The 20,378-nt window shown below is 33.8% G+C and overlaps 2 protein-coding genes across 5 annotated transcripts in view; both read right to left on the minus strand.

The window, feature by feature from the left end:
- LOC128211258 (nicotinamide/nicotinic acid mononucleotide adenylyltransferase 1-like) overlaps window positions 1–3,731 on the minus strand; it is a 37,730-nt gene extending 33,999 nt beyond the window's left edge. For all 4 annotated transcript variants that reach the window (XM_052915837.1, XM_052915836.1, XM_052915835.1 and 1 more), the window contains exons 1-2: window positions 3,572–3,731; window positions 205–293 (exon numbers count right to left, since the gene is read on the minus strand). In XM_052915837.1, the coding sequence (XP_052771797.1) occupies window positions 205–293; window positions 3,572–3,650 (168 nt within the window). In that variant the 5' untranslated portion in view covers window positions 3,651–3,731. The remainder of the gene's footprint in view (window positions 1–204; window positions 294–3,571) is intronic.
- A 1,843-nt stretch (window positions 3,732–5,574) lies between these two features.
- Window positions 5,575–18,520, minus strand: LOC128212370 (short/branched chain specific acyl-CoA dehydrogenase, mitochondrial-like). The gene is made up of 10 exons (XM_052917801.1): window positions 18,461–18,520; window positions 18,058–18,232; window positions 16,641–16,741; window positions 15,589–15,795; window positions 12,600–12,770; window positions 11,483–11,701; window positions 10,279–10,368; window positions 7,699–7,836; window positions 7,244–7,343; window positions 5,575–6,669 (listed from the first exon to the last, which is right to left on the minus strand). Exons 1-10 carry the CDS (start codon window positions 18,479–18,481, stop codon window positions 6,590–6,592), a joined length of 1,302 nt encoding a protein of 433 aa, XP_052773761.1. The 5' UTR covers window positions 18,482–18,520; the 3' UTR covers window positions 5,575–6,589.
- Window positions 18,521–20,378: the final 1,858 nt, after the last annotated feature.

Raw genomic sequence — 20,378 nt, forward strand, 5'->3', positions numbered from 1 at the left:
CTTCAAAACATTCAACAAGTCTAAATACATGTTGAACTTCTCTTTTATCTTTGACAAGGAAATTTTCTTTGTGAGCAGGATTCCTTGATTTTGACTAGACTCCAGTAGGCAATTGTTCTTCAATTGACAAATAGTTTGTCTGGAAAACGCCTGCCACGGTAAAAACACTGAAGACAGCCAATTACAAAAACTGACGGTCCTCACCTTTTTTCCGTACCAATCCCCTACAGGCGACATGATGCCGGCAATCACACTGTATTTCCCTGATCTCTGTAGATGGTCCTTGGCTAGCTCTGAAATTGTAAATAAGTATTTTACTGAAAGGATTTATTTAACAATAAGAAATCTTATGAACTTGAAAGTTGGCACTTCCATACTTCAAAATGTATTTTTTTTTGCTCTGGGCTAGAGTTTTCAATTGGTGTGCCACTGAAACTGCTAATATTTTACCACTCATAATTCAACTGATTTTATTCAACAGAAGTTATTATTATGGTGAGTTTCAAGATAGTGCAGGACCCATTATAAAATCGCCCCTTGCTTTGGGACAAATAGATTATGTGAATTTCTCAAAATAAAACAGAATGCTGCTCACACTATGTGTATTCCTCAAAATAAAACAGAATGCTGCTCACACTATGTGAATTCCTCAAAATAAAACAGAATGCTGCTCACACTATGTGAATTCCTCAAAATAAAACAGAATGCTGCTCACATGCTTTTTTTCAATTTGACCCGGTATATCGGTACTAACCGGTCTCTTGGAAGATCAATAATCACTTGTATCTTTGGGCATAAATTCATTGATTTTAAGAGACTCTTTTATGACATTTAAAGTTAAGCCAGCTCTCTAGACCTCTTTTTGTACTGAAGTCACTGCATTTGATTAGGTTCAGAATATTTAGTTATACACTTATTCTAGTAAAAGTCAAAACTATAAGAATTATTTGCATATTCTATAACAAGTACTAACTTGCACCTATAGATTTGGTGAAATTTATCGATAAAATCATTCAATTTGGGAATGAAAATTAGAGGAGTTTATGGTCAATATTGGAATTCTGCATGAATTTAGGGAATTGTGCCCCAAAAAATTGGGAAAGGGTCAGGATATCATTTTACTCATGAGATGCCTAGAAAATGGTGTGAGGAAAATAAGTTAAAAATAAGAAATGTATTGAAGAGTATCCAAAGAAAAACATGTATATTATTTGCTCTTTGTTGAATAAAAGTACAAAATAAGTGAAAATTAAATAACATTTCTTCACTTTTTGATTTTTCAAAATAGCTGTGAAAATGAGAATAAATTCTAATATGACAGTAGTAGCTCCATGCAGTTTTCTGAAAATGATGTAATTTAATATATTTGTTCTGTTTCATTTTATAATATTTCAAACAATTAATTTATAGCTTTCCATTGCCATAATATTGTTCCCAAGAACATGAAACTCCTTTATAACCATGGTCTAACTTTAAAATGACACTCTCATTCAAAATCAATACATACACATGCATAACAAGCATCAATTTTGACTGATAAACCTTTAACTACAACGTACTAAATAATGCATTAATGGAAAATATTAATAACTGATAACAAGATTGTAACTGCGTATTTAATATCAGAAAGCACAAACATCTTAAATGATTGGTGAATGCTAAAAGATTAACTGTGATCTACTATACATCTCATAAGGTAGAAATATCCTGTTGTATGCTCATTTCTTTCAAATTAAACTCAGTATCCTTCATAAGAACCATTGTTTTCGACATTTATTCATCCTTTCTGAATATTATAACAATATTATTAATTGTGGTAAATCTATTTAGGAGTAACAGTGCATCTTTAAGTTTTAAGTGTCTCACATCTCTCGTTTTTTTTCATATACAAGACAATGTCAGAAAAGGAGCCAAAAGTAAAACTCTTTTTGAACAAATGAAACAAAACGAATATCTGATTGAGTTTAACAGGCACTTGTTAAATTTCAAAACACAATAAATCTAAGATCTACTTTCCTAATGGTAATGCTAAAGCTTGTCATCAAAACATTTAAAAAATGTCAGTATTTTTTCCACTTTTAAGGGAATGGTGACAGGGTCTTTTGATAATAAAATGATTTGTATAATGTTCAACTTGTTTTTAAACTTTTCATTCAACAACCTTATGGTAATATTCAGAATGTCACTTTATTGCTACAATTACTGTTGAGAGTTTTACCAGTGCAGGGGTTTTAGGCTTGTGCTTATTTTAACCACTAAAAACATTGTATAGGATTATTAATGATTCAATTCCTCCTTTCAAAGTAGAAAAATCCATTTGATTTACCCTTTAATTGTCACCACTATGTGAGAGCGCATCTGATGTAGTATCATATTGTAAACTCTTTTAAACATGTGTTATACAGCACCTTAGTTAAAATCTAGTCAGGAACATGTCGATTTTAGCGCTTAAATATGTAAAATCATGATGATATGTAATTATGGCAGCTTCTGGTTAGGAACCCCTTTTAGTCTTAATAATTGTACGTTGACAGATTTTTTTTTACGATTTTTGATATGGCAAATCCTTCACGTACAAATTGTTTTGTACCAAAAGTGGGTAGTTGTTATGATTAGGATTCCGGATTAAAGCATATTGCGTCCATAAAATATCATAAAAACAAGAAATATTACTAGATAATGTTATTTTATATTAGTTCCAGACACACACAATAAATATCCAACGAATAATTATGAGTTTGATGGGGTTTTCTTCGTTTCATTCTGTCAAAACATAACGCAAGGCTGCAGTTCACAGTTTTACAACAATCAGAGCACTTCGGTCATGGCCGAGTTGTTACGATTGTATTTACGAGGTCTATCACGAAGCTTGTCAGAGGTGGCCTAGTTATTACGATTGGGTCGAGTTGTTCCGCTTGGCATAATTGTTGTCTGTGTCAGTCAAGTTTCGTTTTATTGGAAAGGTAGATCATGTGTTTAATGCTTGTTTGTGCAAAATGGCTTTGTACTTACATGGTAAAATATGAATATAAACCTTTACTATCCATTTCAAACATAAAATACTTCACTAAATACAATTTCAATACTTTTCAAACCCACCCAGTTTTTGCACTAACCCGTTTAGATGTTAGGGAATGAAAAAATCCCGTATTACACGTCTATTATTTTAGACTAGAACTCCTTTCTGCCCAAAATGGAGGTTCTTCTTGAATAAGATGCAAAAGTACTCTATACGAGTGCCTCTGATCTTAAATTCAGTAGGATATAATCAATGTACGCTTTTTGTAAAAAAATCACATTCCAAACATACTCAATAAAATCTTGTGAAATGAAAGTGTATCCGGATACTGAATCAGAAAATTGTACATGTTACATGTATTACGTATTGAATTAATAAGACATTGTGACTGACAACAAAATCTGTTATTTATTTCTGTTTGTTTTTAATATACAACATGTAGTAATGACACACACCGATTTGCCAATCAAATTCATTTCAAAATCACTTGCAAAATTGCCAAAAAAAATAAAATGTTAATTTGTATTTTCTGAAAATTAAGAAAAATCTTACCAAACATTCGCAGATGCATGTTCGTTGGTGGATTAAATGAGCCGCACGCTAAAAGAACCACTTTCTTGGGCGTTGCCATTGTCAGTTTTTAGCATTAAACGAAACAACTTTCTGTTTGCTTCCTCCCGTCTTGAGATATTTTGCTAAATGGTAGCAGACAACAATTTTGAAGTATAAGTACGGCAGTGTGAGTGCACACAAAGGTAGAGCTCGTTTTATGTTTCCTGAACTTTTCTGGTTTGGGTGACGTAGTACCACAAACTTTTATTGTTATTAAAATCCATGCTATATACACGTGTACTTGACGTATTCGTTCGTTTCTTGTTTTACTTTGATCCTTGTGCCATTAACCAAAAATGGTATGTTTCGGACTGCTGGAGTGGTTTGACCCTGACTCAGTGCGTGTTAAATTATTTTCATTAATTACTGTGATCTTTAGTAGGATCGGCTCTATTAAACATGGGTTCTTTCTATACATAACTTTAATTATATATGACCGATGTGTCATCGATGTCAAACCAAATGTATAGTAAAAGAATAGCAAAGAGATTGTTGTAGATTGTGAGCATTTAGTTTTAATTTAACTTTATACACAATTGTACATATCTTGTAAAAGTGACGATTTGCCAAATGGCATTTCTTTTAAAAGTATTGTGTGTCACATGTGCGATATTCACGAGCAAGAAATTATCAAACATGGCTGCGCCCATGAGAGTCAAACTGTCACATTAATACTTTCAATGATTTCGTCACTATTATTGCATAAATCACACGAGTATGACTGATAAAGAACCATCTGAAAAGCCCAAAACGGTTCCCGAGCCAAAAGATACGGGATTACGAAGTCTTAAAACCTCAAATGCCTTCAAGATAGTTAACTTTGAATTATTTGCAAAACCAGTAAGAAATTTGAAGTATTGATCACATCTTTTAATAAGTTAATAAATAGAAGCGCTTGTAACGAATTTGAAATTTCAATAACTTCATGTTATGTTTGATTTTTTTGACAGTTACTCAGTAAAATATTTTTCATGCTCATGCAGTTTGGGAATAATCAGAGTTGAGAAATGAGATCTCTGATGTTCTTTCAGTCCTCTTTCAAGCCACTAACCACTAACTATCCCTACTGCCTGGATGAAGGCTTTTGTACACATGTATGTCCACTTTTCTAAAAGGGTGATTCCAGCAAACGATTGCACCAGTCAATTGTAACCACGGCCCCCCAGGTCCGGGGAATAGCAAGCTTTGACTTTCGGTCCAGCCAGATGGTAAAATCCCCCCGCACCCCAGGGACTTTAGGTTAGGCCCATTCCCCGCTATATTTTTGTGAAGACAAAACCACCTCATTCACCTGGCTCTGCAGGGTCACCTGGAAGGTAAAATCATGGCCCATTTCCCCAGCTATCCCCAGACCTGGGGGGCCGACTGGTTACAATTGACTGGTGCATATCATTATCATCCTATCTCACATGTATTTTATGCAAATCCATATTAGAACACATTGCCTCAAATCTCTCTGCACATCTGACCTAACACAATATTTTCTAGATAAACTTGTGTTTCAGCTGAAGCTTAGTTATGATATGATTTCTATTGAACTTTTTGCGAAAATGTTGATACATATACATTTACCTATACCTAAATGGCTATCTATACAACAAGGCCTAACTGGAGGCATTTGTCACATTCCAGTGACATCTCTGTTTCTTCAAAAACACAAGCTAAAAGTATTGTATCCTTTTAATATTTCAGAACAAGAGAGTTATGGGGCTTGGAACTGCCGTCTTCTTGTTTTGCTGCGGATATATCGCGTATGAAAGACTGACAGACGAGTTTAGAGGTGTGCCTACTTATACAACCATGAATGATGATGGTTCAATGACAAGAAGGGTGAAAACATCCAAATGGGATTAATCGTTTTTATTTGGTGTTTCTCTTACTGCTTATCACATGTATACTTATATCTTTGTTTATGAGATGTTTCGCAAATAAACGTCATGAAGTACTTTATATGATTTTATTTGTTCATGTTTTATGTAACAACACATTGGTAAAAGTAAAAACATGTAAGAGATTCACATGTGTCATTTCATAAAATTATTTAAAATATAAATAGTTAATTAAATGCCGTAAACATTGTCTCATCAACAACAATGCCCTTTATTTGTTATGATTTTCTCAAATGGAAAACACATGTGACCAGTTTTACTCGAGCAAATTGAAATACAGTACATTATTTAAAACTAAATTCCATACTCTGGTAATAATGAAAATAAAAAGAGAAGATTACAAAACAATCATGATTTCAATAATAAAGGAACTAACTTTTGAATGAATCAACGCAAAACAATTTAAATTAAATTTAAATTATGAGACAATAACTTTCACTTCAATAGTTATGTCAGTTTCCACATATGAATGAACTACAGCAAAACAAAAAGTTCTACTTTGAAGTATACAAGTTGCTTATTTCAACACATGATTAGAATATATTTCTACTCTTAAAAAATAACATTTTTGTTTTGTATATCTGGGTTTTCTTTTAAAAATCCTTGAACTTATTGCCAGTCATTAAATGAAGGCAAAACACTGCAAACACATGATATTTACTGGTAAAAAAAGTATCTTTATGCATTATTCTGACACCATTTTCATTGCAATTTAGTTTATTCATGCAGCCCCCTGCTAGATGTTAATCCAAAACTAATAAGTTAATTGACAAGCAGAAATTACCCCCTCTTACATTACAATAAATCAAGAGCACTACGGGTGCTATATACATGTGTATTGTCTGTGGCAACTTGTGTTCCAAGTTTCATTTCAACATCTGTAAAAAAAAGTTGTTATGGCCAAAGTCAAAGATTTTGCACTACAATGATGACATTAAATCTATGATAAAAACTTCATCTTTTTTACTTAAAAAACAGACTAGTTAACAATGAGTATGTGTCAGAATATCTCCTGAAGAACTCCAGCTCAAGACCTTTGGGCCCAGAACATCTCCCAAGAAACCCCAGCTCAGGACCTGTGGGCCTCTTGCTCCAGGCATTTAAATATGGTGCTCATTTGAATGTTGGAAGTTCCTTCGTAAATTGCTCCTGAAATCAAACAAATGGTTCATAAAAATGACTTATTTGATTTGATCATTTGAGACCATAGTGTGAGAAAGGTCTAGTGATATGGGTGTTTGCCTCTCGCCCAAGAGGTTGTGGGTTCGATCCCCACTTGGGGTACTTTCTCACTGAATTTCGAAATGGACACCAGTAATGATTTCCACTCAGAAAACAGACTCTAGAGTGATTCTATAAGCTATCAGCTTTTGTCACAATCAAGCTAAAAGGAATTGGTATAAACTAAGATGGAGACCTAAAGCATTTGTGGCCTCATCTTGTTTTGTGATAAGCAGACACAAGTATCAAATATGTTTAAAAGATCAATAAAATATGACATAAGATTGTACATTTTAAGTTTTGAATATATAAAACTGAAAAGACATGGCTGTTTTGCTCTGTCAATAATATTGGTAAACAAGTAAAGCATACTTTAACAGCTTGTTTTTAAGTGAGAAAAAAAGTGCTTTTCCATGCATTTTCCATGCATTTTCCATTCCTTGAACTAGTTTGACACTTAACAGTTTAATATGTATCTGATGTTTATTAAAGTATTATTTACCAATTTTACAGTCCCTGTAGAATTTTTCAATTGGGTAATCCTTAGTAAAACCTACTCCGCCCATCCATTCGATGCATTTAGTGGTAGTTAGCGCAGCAACCTGTGGATAATGTTTACACATTAAATTCATGTTAAGCTTTAAATGAATATAATAAATAAGACTTGTGCTTCGTTGAGAAATGATTATGTGACAAAAATTTGCTTATAACACTTTTTAAAAAGTCCTCAAAAAAGTGACAATTTAGCCCATTTGCACTATAGGATAATACATGTACCTGACCTTTATGATATATGACTAATATTATAAATGATACTTTAATATTGCAAATAAACAATTCATGATATGTCTCCAAAGATAAACCCATTTACTGTTTACACTTAAATATACTGGAATATATTTGCACAAGGATTTGATAATTTTGACATTTTAGATGTTAAGACAGCCATATTCGAACCTCAGAAGCAAAATATTTAGCCATCGATCCTTCCTTGATTACTGACAGGCCAGCCTCCTTTTTCCGAGCTGCGTTGTACACAAGCAGTCTAGCGGCTTCAATCTGGGTGGCAACATATGCGATCTGATGTTGCATGGACTGTAATGTTAAAGATAACATTAATGTTAATAATTTAAACAGGCTCCCATTTTCTATCTGCTTCGATCTGGTCGAGAAAATAAGCATTATGCAGCCAATTGTATATGACTTTTTAAGTTGTCCACAGGTAAACTTTTGGCCAAATGACTCAATAAAATGATTTGATTGACAAGTAGTTTCTATTAAATAAATATTTACCAATCAATAAACATTTGCAATTTTTGTATTTCATAATCACCTTTTTCAACAAAATTATGCTCGTTTCATTAAATAAAACAAATTACAGGGCATGAAAGCAGTAGTAGGCAATAATTCAAAAGGTAAAACGCAAGTGCCCCTGGAGACTGATCACAGCAGAATTTTTCATGTTCGAAAAAAAACATGGCCCCGGGAGCTTGATCTTAACGCAATACAATTTTCAAGGGCTCTGGAGACAGATTTTGAAAAACAGGCGCTCTGGTACTGGGGGGCTAAAATGGCCTGGGTAAGGACCTGGTCGAGTATAAGATGACACAAGTTTGAACGTTAATATAATTAAGACAGTGTATTATGTGTACGGTATATAAAATAGTTCATGTATTTCAAATTTAATAAAAAAATTCCAAGGAAGTGATAGTTTATTTAATTTGTAATATGTGAACAAATGATCAGCTTATAGTTTATTGTTAAAACTGAGGTGAGTATATCATAAGTAGTGACATCACAGCCAAATATATTGATAGACTCAGTAAGGTATACCAATAACCAAAATGGAGTGCTTGAAATAATTGGCCCTGAGTGATATGGCCAAGTGATGAACACAAGCATTCTAGATGGTTCAATCTTTGTTGTCACGTAATGCTATCTAACATTACATTGTCTGCGGAGAATCAAATTACATAAAAAATACCATATAAATACATATGATATAACATTTTGAAAATATTCACTTCATTGGTCTATTAGCTTTTACTGTTCATTTTTTTCAGCAATGTTACCATAATTAGTCATGATCGGTCAAAGTTAACCAAAATGTGAATACAATAGTGATTACTAGGGATGGAAGGGAGTATCCGGATATCCGGATATCACGCAAGTATTCGGATACCAAAATGGGTATTAGAATATTCGTTAAGAATTAAAATTTCAATGAAATAGCTTAGCAGAGACATAGCAATTGTTATAAAACTTTTCAGATGAAATATTTCAGGTGATCAACAGTGTCTGTCGCAAAGCTGGTATGTGTCACAAATGGTCTGCTAATTGGGTGTTTGCACAAGGCGTGATATTGTGTCCTTGTGCAGCACCCTGTGAAGTTCTATGACCTTGTTTACAATGACAAGTGTTGTTTTATGATCTCAGATGTGCCTAATTGACACTAATTGATACCGTTGATATTAATCCGTAGGAATTGATCGTCCAATCACAAGATAAGGGATTTAAAGAATTGTTTCTGAACAAGAACATGCGTTCGATTAAGTGCGACATCGAATGAAAACTGTTGTGAAGTATTCGAACATTTCGGACTTGAAAGTAGTGTGTGTACAGTGTTTGATTAAATCAACAAACATATAAATGATTGATTTCCTATTAAGTGTTTATTCACGTTTTATTTTGTGTAATGTATTTTATTTTTCATACCATATGTAAACATGTTTAGTTTATTGATAAATTAAAAAAGTACACGCATGTAAATAAAGAAAAATCAGATACGATCTGATTTTTCTTTATTTACATGCGTGTACTTTTTTGTCGTCTTATCTTTTCCGCAAATATATCCTTCATAACAAAACACCGCAGAAATTGTAGGTATTGCATTAAATCAAACAATGTAATGAAATAAAATTACAACCGACTATCAAAAGCACGTGGCAGTAACCACCTCGGCCGAAGTGACTATCAAATTCGCGAGGTGTTTATGTGGTATTCATCATGAGTTTTATGACGTAAAATGAGTTGATTATAACATTATAAATTATTAAGACGGAGAAAGAATGAATGAAAAAGTGAAATTGCCATATGACGAATTATAAATTAAGTGGACAATTATGTCAAATAACAGAAGGTGGGTGACATATAATAGGAAATTTACTTACTATGAAAACAATATGATACGAGTATCCGGATAGTATTCGAATACTTGATACGAATATCCGGATACCGATTTGGTATCCGGTTTCCATCCCTAGTGATTACATATTTTTTTTAAATCTTCTATGTGTGTAAATATGTTTTTAAACCTAAAATGCTTAAAAAATAGATGGTTAATTTCAAAAACATCAGTTTTTACACAAAATCAGTCATCAAAACTAGTTTTTTTGATGAACAAGCTTTATTGTAACACTAAGGCTTGGCATCAACTTCTTCAACAAGCCCTGCTTTATAAAATCAAGAATTTGAGTAAGCCCAGTGCAAGGCTTACAGACTTTAGCTATAAGTACTTAGACTACTGCTCAACAATACCTGGAAATCACAAATTCTTTTCCCAAACTGTTTCCTCTCTCTCGTGTATGGAACAGTGGCATTGAAACAACCCTCTGCAAGTCCAAGCATCTGCAAATAATAATTAAAAGTCAGTGTTTTTATCACCATCTGGTGAATGGGACCAGAAGCCATGATAACTGACAGTCTCAAGTCCAAGTCTATAGAGTCAGATTCAGAAAAGCACTTTTATTAAATTAAGAATCATCTTTATTCCATTTGTTGTACAAAAATAAATATGAATAATTTTACAATTACACAATAACATTTCATCATTAAATCAAATCCAGAAAGAAAGTAATAATAAAATGAAATTAAAATGAAATTATGCAGTTAAATTTCCACTTGAGTCTGACTTGAGACTTCAAACTGTTTATAAACATGATACACAATATACTTGTTTTGTTCAAGCTAGAAAATGGCACAATATTGCTTGCTACATGTACCTTATAGTGGAATGATGATCTAGCCCCAGTTTTGTGAAAATACCTAAGCAATTACTCAATAACTAACACAACTCATTTTACCACTTTACAGCCCCAGCATGGTTCAAAACATGAAATGTTTTTACTCTGTTAGAATCATATTCCTCTCATAAATATTGATATAGATATACATAAAAAAGAAAAGATAATTGACTCAACTGTTGTATTGCATGTTAATGACGCTATTATAAACAAGGCCTAAAAAATGGTAGTTCAGGGTAACATCCCCAAAATGACTATGTTGGGTAGATATGGATTTATAAAAAAAATCGAATATACCTGATGTCAATCATTATCTTGCAAAAAGCGCTATTTCTTGCAAATGTCATTCATATATTGCCGATGCTATTGAAACTTGTCCTGTCAAAAATTAATGACAGTTTATGTTTGAAAAAAATTATGTTTATGGTGGAAGACCCCGTGTAGTTTGTTTTAAAATTAATATTAGGTGGGTTCGCTCCCCACTAAAACCAACATACTTCTTTATACTATAATTGTATTTTTTCTTCAATTTCGACACAATAGAGTTAAGTCATGATAAAATTAGTACTTCCAGATGCTTTATCAGGAAAACCAATTTTTGGTCCAAAAACATAAGCGAGTCTCTTGAAATAGAGTACTCAGTTAAGTAAAAAATTGGTGAAAGCATTCTCATTCATATGATCAAACTTTATTGAAATTAATACAGTTGTGCACAATACCTGTGCACCAATGCCGATCCTGCCCTCGTTCAGCACTTCAATACAGTATTTATATCCCTTGCCAAACTCTCCGAGGATGTTTGTTTCTGGTACCCGCACATTCTCGAGGTGAATGGGACATGTGCTTGAGGCCCGTATACCGAGTTTATCCTCTTTTTTCCCAACTGTAAGGCCCTCTGTGTCACGGTCAACAATGAAACAAGTGATACCCTTGTAGCCCTGCAAAGATTTTTACAACAGCTATTTTCCATAAATTGATTGCCTGCATACTTATTAATTTCAGTTATTTGTACATGTATCTGTATCATTTCTTTCCCTGTATACTAAACACAGTATATTAAGAGATTTTACCTGATTTTTTTACTTTATTCAACAGAATATCTATCCGAGCATTTAACTGTGGTATAATTACCTGTAATTGTCTTATTTCTATATGTTTGTCCATAATGGTTCTTTTTGGCCGGTGGCCTTTGTCAAATAAATGACTTGAATTTGAATTGAATTGGTAAAATTGGGTATGTACCCGATACAGCAATTTTTAAATATCCATTATCTGCTTGCATCAAAAATTTAATTGGCATGAGCAGCCAATTGTTCAGAACTGGTCAACTCTTAGGTTTGGTCTGGTCAAACTTATCCAGCATGTTTGTTGAGTGGTCAATACTTATCCCATAATTAAAATTAACCAATCAAAGCTTGACAAAACATAAAATTTGTGTTACAAATTGACAAATTCAGTTTTATACAATTGACCAGTAATAAATAATGATTAAATTCATAGACTCAAGAAGATTATTGGCCAAAAGTCTCATTGAAGAAGCACAGTTTAGAATTATACATATGCATCAAATCTGCTTTGTTGTTTTAAAACCTGCAGCTGATACTATTGATGGAAAAAACACATTTTTTCGAAATTGACTTACTAAATAATTTGATCTCACCTCAATAATACCATATCACAAACTTTGTAATGAAAGACATGATTGATACAAATTTAGATACTGTTAGAAGTTTTAGATCAATTTAAGCTTGGTTTTAATGAAATAAAAAATTAAAATGTTTTCTAAATAAAACTGATTTCATATTTTATAATTTTCTGCATCACTTCCTTACTTACTGCAGTAGGCTGGGCATTTGCAAACACAAAGAATGCCCCGGCGTGTTCAGCGTTTGTGATCCAGAGTTTCGTGCCATTCAGGATATAGTGGTCGCCCTGTTTGACAGCTGATGTCTTCATGGCAAAGGCATCTGTACCTGAATCTGCCTCAGACAGGCAGAAACTGGTCATCTGGAAATATTGATGTATACTTCAAAGACAAACTGTAGAAACTGAAATCAATTTTCAATTGTCATTTCGACTACATACCTGTACTTTTATCAAACTTCCCCAAATAAAACCACATTAGCTGCATTATTGTAGTAATCAAATGTTTTCACAATTTCAAAGTTATTTACCAATAGTTCCTAAAAATAAATTAAAGAAGGAGGTAAAATTGGCATTAGGGTTCGATCTCAGATGATTTCATTGCAAAATGAGGTCTTAACTGCTGGACCACAGAGGCAACAATATATAACAACCGTTATGGTTCACTTCAAACACATTTCTTGATCTTATTCAAATTTGACAACATTGCAGCGAAAAGTGTCAACATTCAAATATTAATACTTTACGGGTTAAGCAAATATGCTTTTAAACAAAGTTATCTTTTTGTTGACCCTTCAGCAAGAGACACAGCGTGCATAAACAACAATGTAGGATATTCAGTTAATCTTAGCATTACTTAAACATCAGCTTGCAGAATTATTTGTTTCCTGCTTGCAGGCCAAAACGTGGGTACATGAAATATATCATGCATCATTTTGTTGATAAGAGTGACCCAATGTGGTTACCACTTATGAAACAAGAACGGCAAGGAGGGAAAACAAACTCAATTTTTTTGTGGTCAAAATAGGGGCAGCACTCTGTAATTATCACAAAAACAGTTATGGGCTTTATTGTACAGATGTACAGAGACAGCGCGCTCGACTATTCCGCCGCTTTTCAGTGTATGGATTGAAAAGTTTTGGCGAAACATGCATGGATCACTGTTAGATTAGATTTCAATACAATACATGATGTGCTGAGATATTTACATAAATTGAATGGAAAATATTAGAGGTGGTACGCAAACTTTAACATAAATTCTAAGTCGAAAAACGGGCATAATTTTGTCAAAATGCTTGACAGAGTTACCTCCTCCTGTGTACAGGTTGGGGGCATATTGGTGGACAAGCGTGCAAATGTTTCAAAGCCAGATGTCAATGGACTTCAAAATATTTGAGGTGGTTTGCAAACTATAATGTAAATTCTGAGTAGAAACAGGGGCATAATTTTGTCAAAATGCTTGATAGAGTTACCTCCTCCTGTGTACAGACTGGGGGCATGATGGTGAACAAGTGTGCAAAGTTTCAAAGCCAGATGTCAATGGACTTTGAAAGTATTTGAGGTGGTACGCAAACTTTAACATAAATTGTAAGTTGAAAAAGGGGCATAGTTTTGTCAAAATGCTTGATATAGTTACCTCCTCCTGTGCACAGGTTGGGGGCATAATGATGGACAAGCGTGCAAATGTTTCAAAGCCAGATGCCATTGGACTTCGAAAATATTGGAGGTGGTTTGCAAACTTTAACGTAAATTCTGAGTAGAAAAAGGGGCATAATTTTGTCAAAATGCTTGATAGAGTTACCTCCTCCTGTGTACAGGCTGGGGGTATGATGGTGAACAAGTGTGCAAAGTTTCAAAGCCAGATGTCAATGAACTTTGGGAGTATTTGAGGTGGTATGCAAACTTTTAAGATTAATTGTAAGTTAAAAAGGGGCATAGTTTTGTCAAAATGATTGACAGAGTTACCTCCTTCAGTGCACACTGTGCACAGGTTGGGGGCATGATGGTGAACAAGCGTGCAAAGTGTCAAAGCCAGATGTCAATGGACTTTGAATATAGTTGAGGTGGTACGCAAACTTTAACGTAAATTCTAAGTCGAAAAAGGGGTATAATTTGGTCAAAATGCTTGATAGAGTTACCTCCTCCTCTGTATAGGGTGGGGGAATGATGGTGAACAAGTGTGCAAAGTTTCAAAGCCAGATGTCAATGAACTTTGAAAATATTTGAGGTGGTATGCAAACTTTAACATAAATTGTAAGTAGAAAAAGGGACATAATTTTGTCAAAATGCTTGATAGAGTTACCTCCTCCTGTGTACAGGTTGGGGGCATGTTGGTGAACAAGTGTGCAAAGTTTCAAAGCCAGATGTCAATGGACTTTGAAAATATTTGAGGTGGTATGCAAACTTTAACGTAAATTCTAAGTCGAAAAAGGGGTATAATTTTGTCAAAATGCTTGATAGAGTTACCTCCTCCTCTGTATAGGGTGGGGGCATGATGGTGAACAAGTGTGCAAATGTTTCAAAGCCAGATGTCAATGAACTTTGAAAATATTTGAGGTGGTATGCAAACTTTAACATAAATTGTAAGTAGAAAAAGGGGCATAATTTTGTCAAAATGCTTGATAGAGTTACCTCCTCCTGTGTACAGGTTGGGGGCATATTGGTGAACAAGCGTGCAAAGTTTCAAAGCCAGATGTCAATGGACTTTGAAAATATTTGAGGTGGTACGCAAACTTTAACGTAAATTCTAAGTCGAAAAAGGGATATAATTTTGTCAAAATGCTTGATAGAGTTACCTCCTCCTCTGTATAGGGTGGGAGCATGATGGTGAACAAGTGTGAAAAGTTTCAAAGCCATAGGTCAATGGACTTTGAATATATTTGAGGTGGTACACAAACTTTAACATAAGTGGTTACACCTACGCCGACGCTCGGGTGAGTAGGATAGCTCTCCTTATTCTTCGAATAGTCGAGCTAAAAATTAAATTCTATTACAAACCATGAATTGGAGTAAAACCACCTTCTCATTACCTAGGTTGTTCAGAAAAGAATATATTGAATCCAAGTCCATGTGCATTTGTTTGTATTGGGTTATCATGTGACTTGCAATCCTCTCCATTGGTTTAACCAATATGAATACTTATATCAGGATGGTTCAATGTTATGTCAATTCTATTACAAACCATATCCGTAGCCATCCGTGGCAGATATTTATTTTTCTGTTCCTGTGTTCCCAATTTCCTCATCAGAGTAACAAGCAGTGTATTGTGTACATCAATCATCACGCTCACTGAAGGATCTACTTTCGCCAGCTCTTCTATAACCAAGTTTGCAACAAAGAAAGTGGAATTCGACCCTCCGTATTCTGATTCAATCTCAATTCCAAAAAGCTGAAATAGAAAAATTACAAATGTCTCAAAATGGAAAGCAATTAAGCTCATTTTAATATAATAAAGCATTTTGTACCATTCCGATTTTATGAATAGCATTGATTTCTTTAACAGGAGTAGTACTGCGGACCGTCAATTTGTTACAATGGCTAAAAAATGAGTGCTCAGTACTGAAACAGACAGATCTTTTTCTGATTTTTGTGAGCCAGCGTGTTTGTGTGTGCATCTGTGTTTTGTAATTATGTCTGCTTGTTTGGATTGCTATTGTGTTTTTTTAATGAAGACCATATTGTAAAAAAGTTACATTACACAGCTCAATAAATATAGTTAGAATTATTATCATCATTATTATTATTAATATTTATTAATATATTATTATTTATTTAATATTTGTATTATAATTATCCTTTTTGTAATAGAGTAACGTCAGCTTTGCCCAAAACACTTGATTGATTTATTTAACATCATTCAAGAGAAGAAATCATAAAATTGAAATTCAATAAATCAGCAGAAAATATATTACAGTTACTATTTTCAGGGCCTTTTTACCCTTTTTTGCTGTAGCCAATAACTGGCTTCTTTCCCACGGGTAAGACCCTGTTTTTTCCCATTTTCTAAGGAAATCTCAGAAAAATCCCAGAATCCCAGGATTCATACCAAAAAAAGTTTGAAAAAGTAAATTTTGGATTCCCCCCCCCCAAAAAAATAAAAAAAATACATGTTAATTTACCACATAATAGGGCTTGGGTGTCTTCCCCATTACTGGTTAAAAGGCCCTGATCTTAGTATTGCTAAGCGGCATGTAAAGGGCTGAGCCCTGAATGTGCTCAGACAAATTACTGTACCCCATTTTCAAACAACACATCAATAACAGACTGATCCATTTTGCTCTCTGCGTCCATCTGTCTAACAAGGGGAAGAATCTTCTCGACAGCCAGTTTTGCCACTGAAATACATGTAGTATGAAAGAGTTAAGATCATCATAACAATTTATATGTATATACATGTAAATATATATGTCAGAGCTAGCCTCCACTCCCTTTGCATACTGCATACTTCTTTAATTTAATGAATAAATTATATCTGAATCCTGCATAAAAATAGTTTTTAACAAATTGGATAGTCTGCATAATGAGAACATGCAACGTCCATTTTCAGATCTTGTGTAATGCATTAAAAAGATGTACATTTCATCACCCACAAATACATATATGGTAGTTTCAATACCTTATTACATGACAAAGATTTTGGTGAATTAAATGGAAAAGACACTCTCCATGTTGTTTGAATGAGTCTCCTATGGATCTTTATGCTTTAAGCCCAATAACCCCTTCTCCCTTAGCTTATCCAACCTGAAGAGAACTCCAACTGAACCTTCTTTCAATTAAACATTGTAATAGAGAAACAAAAAGTAGAAATATAGGCATATCTTTATTCAACACTTGGAGCCCCTTGGTTCTTTTAACTGACTCAGACTGGTGTAAAGCATGATACACAGCCCAGGAAAAAATATTCTGGGTTTTAACTATGCTTAGTACCACCATCAAATGTCGCATGGGAGATAAGTAGTCTAAAATATTAGACGTGTTATACGGGATTCTTCCAATCCCTAACGTCTAAACGGGAATGTGCAAAAAACGGGGGTGTTTTAAAAATATTGAAATTGTTTTAAGTGAACTATTTTATGGTTGAAATTGATCATAAAGAGTTATATTCATATTTTACCATGTAAGTGAAATGATATTTTGCATTAAATGCATTAAAACAAGTTGTTTACCTTTCCAATAAAACGAAAGTTGACTGACACAGAAAACAATTATGCGAAGGGGAACAACTCGATACAATCGTAATAACTCGGCCTCCTCCGACAAAGCTTCGAGATAGAACTCGTTATACAATTGTAACAACTCGGCCATGGCCGAAATGTTCCGAGCGCTTTTAAAACCGTGCCCTGAAGCCTTGCAGGTGCCCTTCATGTATATATCGTTATGTTTTGACAGAATGAAATGAAGAAAAGCCGTCAAACTCATAATTATAAGTTGGATATTTATTTCTTGTGTACAGAACTAATATAAAATAACATTATCTGGTAATATTTCTTGTTTTTATGTACATGAAAGATTTGCCATATCAAAAATCTAAAAAAAATCCGTCAATGTACAATTATTTGGACTAGGGAGATAAGGTACCATTTATCACATCTTCCGTTTCATGGCTGGTTATTAAACCCATGACTCTAAGGGAGTAAAAGCACATCCCTACCAGAGTCTTTCATCATCTGTTCATCCTCTGACAATAAGTCAACTGGAGGCTGTAACAACTGAGGGTGGCCGATGTGTAGATCTGCCGCAGCTGAGCCAAGACATCGAATATTTGCAGTTCGGACATGTCTATTATTTAGAGCTGACCTCAAAAAGCTTCTGCTGCGCCATAGTGACTGAAAAAACGTTATCTTAGACCATTAATGCAGCCAAAAAAACATATATATGTATCATTTAACACTGTTATGTAAACAAAATTATCTCATTGAAATATGATTAAAATTTATATCTACGCGAAGAGAGTAAGAAAAAACTTAAGAGCGACACTTATTGGAGAATAGAATATGTTTTTCGATAACTGACAACGAATCGTGAACAAATACAGCGACAAAAAGTAAATTCACCCTCAATGTTTTGGATGACATTCTGACAGTGGAGTGATAGTTTCCGTTGTAAAAACTGCAAAATAGGTTACATAACACTATACCAAAATCAAGCTGTACTGAGGGTTACACACCACTAACTCTCACCAAAACTTCCAAGACAGTATAAGTTTTGAACATCTTTTATATTGGCGTATTATCATAAAACAAATTCTTGTTTTCTATTAAAATTTATTGAGTTTATTTGCATATCTTTGAAGTACCAAATCTGATTCGGAGCGAGATGAAGATAATCTGATTCAGAATGTCCCTTCAAAGTAATACTGATATCAATAAAGCATGAGATGGTCACAGCATCTTTAAACCATTTTGTTTATATTTTTATGACTTTTAACTTAAAATCCGTTTTTGAGTAAGCAGAGTTTATCAAAACAAGGACTGCACTTGTGTGCATCAGGATTTGCTGGTATCCCCAACAAGAACCTATTTTATTCCTTTGAAAAAAAAAATGGTCAGAGGGCAGGCCGACATTTATACCGCTTGACCAAGTTATCGGCTTAACTGGCATACTATTTTATTTTCAACATAATTGAAATTGTTACCAAAAGTTATTGAGGGTATTTTTTAAATGTGGTTTTGGTATAAATTGGTATCATATAATCGACCTTCATTTAAAACAACAAGAGGCCCATAAGGACCTAGGTCTTCAGGCATGGCTCTTTTTCACTTTCAATCCAGAGTATATATGTATATGGGTAAAGGCAACATTCTTATAGTTCACTTGGATAGTTTCGTGTTTCGTTTTGTTGAAAACGATGGGTGTTAAACATGTGAGGACAGAAATTGTAGTAAGCAGATCAGTTGGATGAATTTTTGATATATGTGCAAGTGACAGTAGTTCATATCCAAAGCAGGTACATACATGTGTTTAAAAGGGACTCGTTAATGTTTTAAGACTTAAAGTAAGTTTTCCTGGTAATGCATCTGAAAACACTTAGTTTATCATTATTTTATTCTATGATACCACAGTTGCAGAAAAAAGATACTTTGGATTTAGTGGGCTGCTTACCCTTGCCAGTAAGGTCAGGAAAAAATTGTAACCGACACCTAAACCACTAGGCCACAAGGACATACACAACAGTTCATGGACCTTTAAAGAATACAATGATTACATCAGGTGATAGTGTCAATCCTGTTAGTAACAACATCTAAATTTGTGGTCTTCAAAAACAATATTTGAACAAATATCAACAATAGTTGAAGGGTTCCAACTGTCAGTATCTTAGTTTTAACAATCCTTATGTTTTGCCACACTTGATTTCTTAATACATTTTTTTTCTTAAAAAGTGCATTTACAAACCATGAGTGAATGGGTTTAAAGCTGCACTCTCACAGATTGATTGTTTTGACAACTTTTTTTTATTTATTTTTTTGTCTTGAAATGGGCCAATTTTTGCATAAATGTCTGAAAACCAATGATATTAGTCTGCAAAATCGCAGATTGCAGTTTTCATATTTGCATTTGAAAATTGATGTTTCAGACTAAAAGTGTAACTAAATGAATTTTTCCGCAGTTTACCAAACAATTGTAAACTGTCCTATTGTGAGTTATCTTATATGACATTTTTCCTTTATATATTTATGTAACTCAGGGTGGGGCCAATTTTGAACCCAGGGTCCTGATTTGGAAAAAAATTGGTAGAAAACTATTAGACAATGCTACACACCAAATATCTAAGCTTCATATTTGTTTTCAAAACTTTTGTATTCCTTCTCTAAAAAGAGCATTTTTTTGTAATTCAAAGGCCATAATCCAGTCATGCATGTGCAGATCTGGCTGGTTTTCGTAAAAAAACTGAGCTCTCATAGATATCAACAAGTTACTGCTTGTACAAACAGACGACGAACACTGCATCACATAAGCTCTTCTGGCCTTTGG

This window comes from Mya arenaria, chromosome 12 (genome assembly GCF_026914265.1).
Source record: "Mya arenaria isolate MELC-2E11 chromosome 12, ASM2691426v1".
Taxonomy (NCBI): domain Eukaryota; kingdom Metazoa; phylum Mollusca; class Bivalvia; order Myida; family Myidae; genus Mya; species Mya arenaria.

Bases quoted from the DNA above. Each gene is read 5' to 3' on its own strand.
- LOC128212370 (XM_052917801.1), bottom strand. From the start codon at position 18,481: ATGTCATCCAAAACATTGAGG. The intron at 10,369-11,482 runs GTATTGTGCACA...TATTATTTGCAG, and splicing joins GGATCGGCATTGGTGCACAG to ATGCTTGGACTTGCAGAGGG. The intron at 6,670-7,243 runs GTAAATAATACT...GTTTGATTTCAG, and splicing joins CTACAGGGACTGTAAAATTG to GAGCAATTTACGAAGGAACT.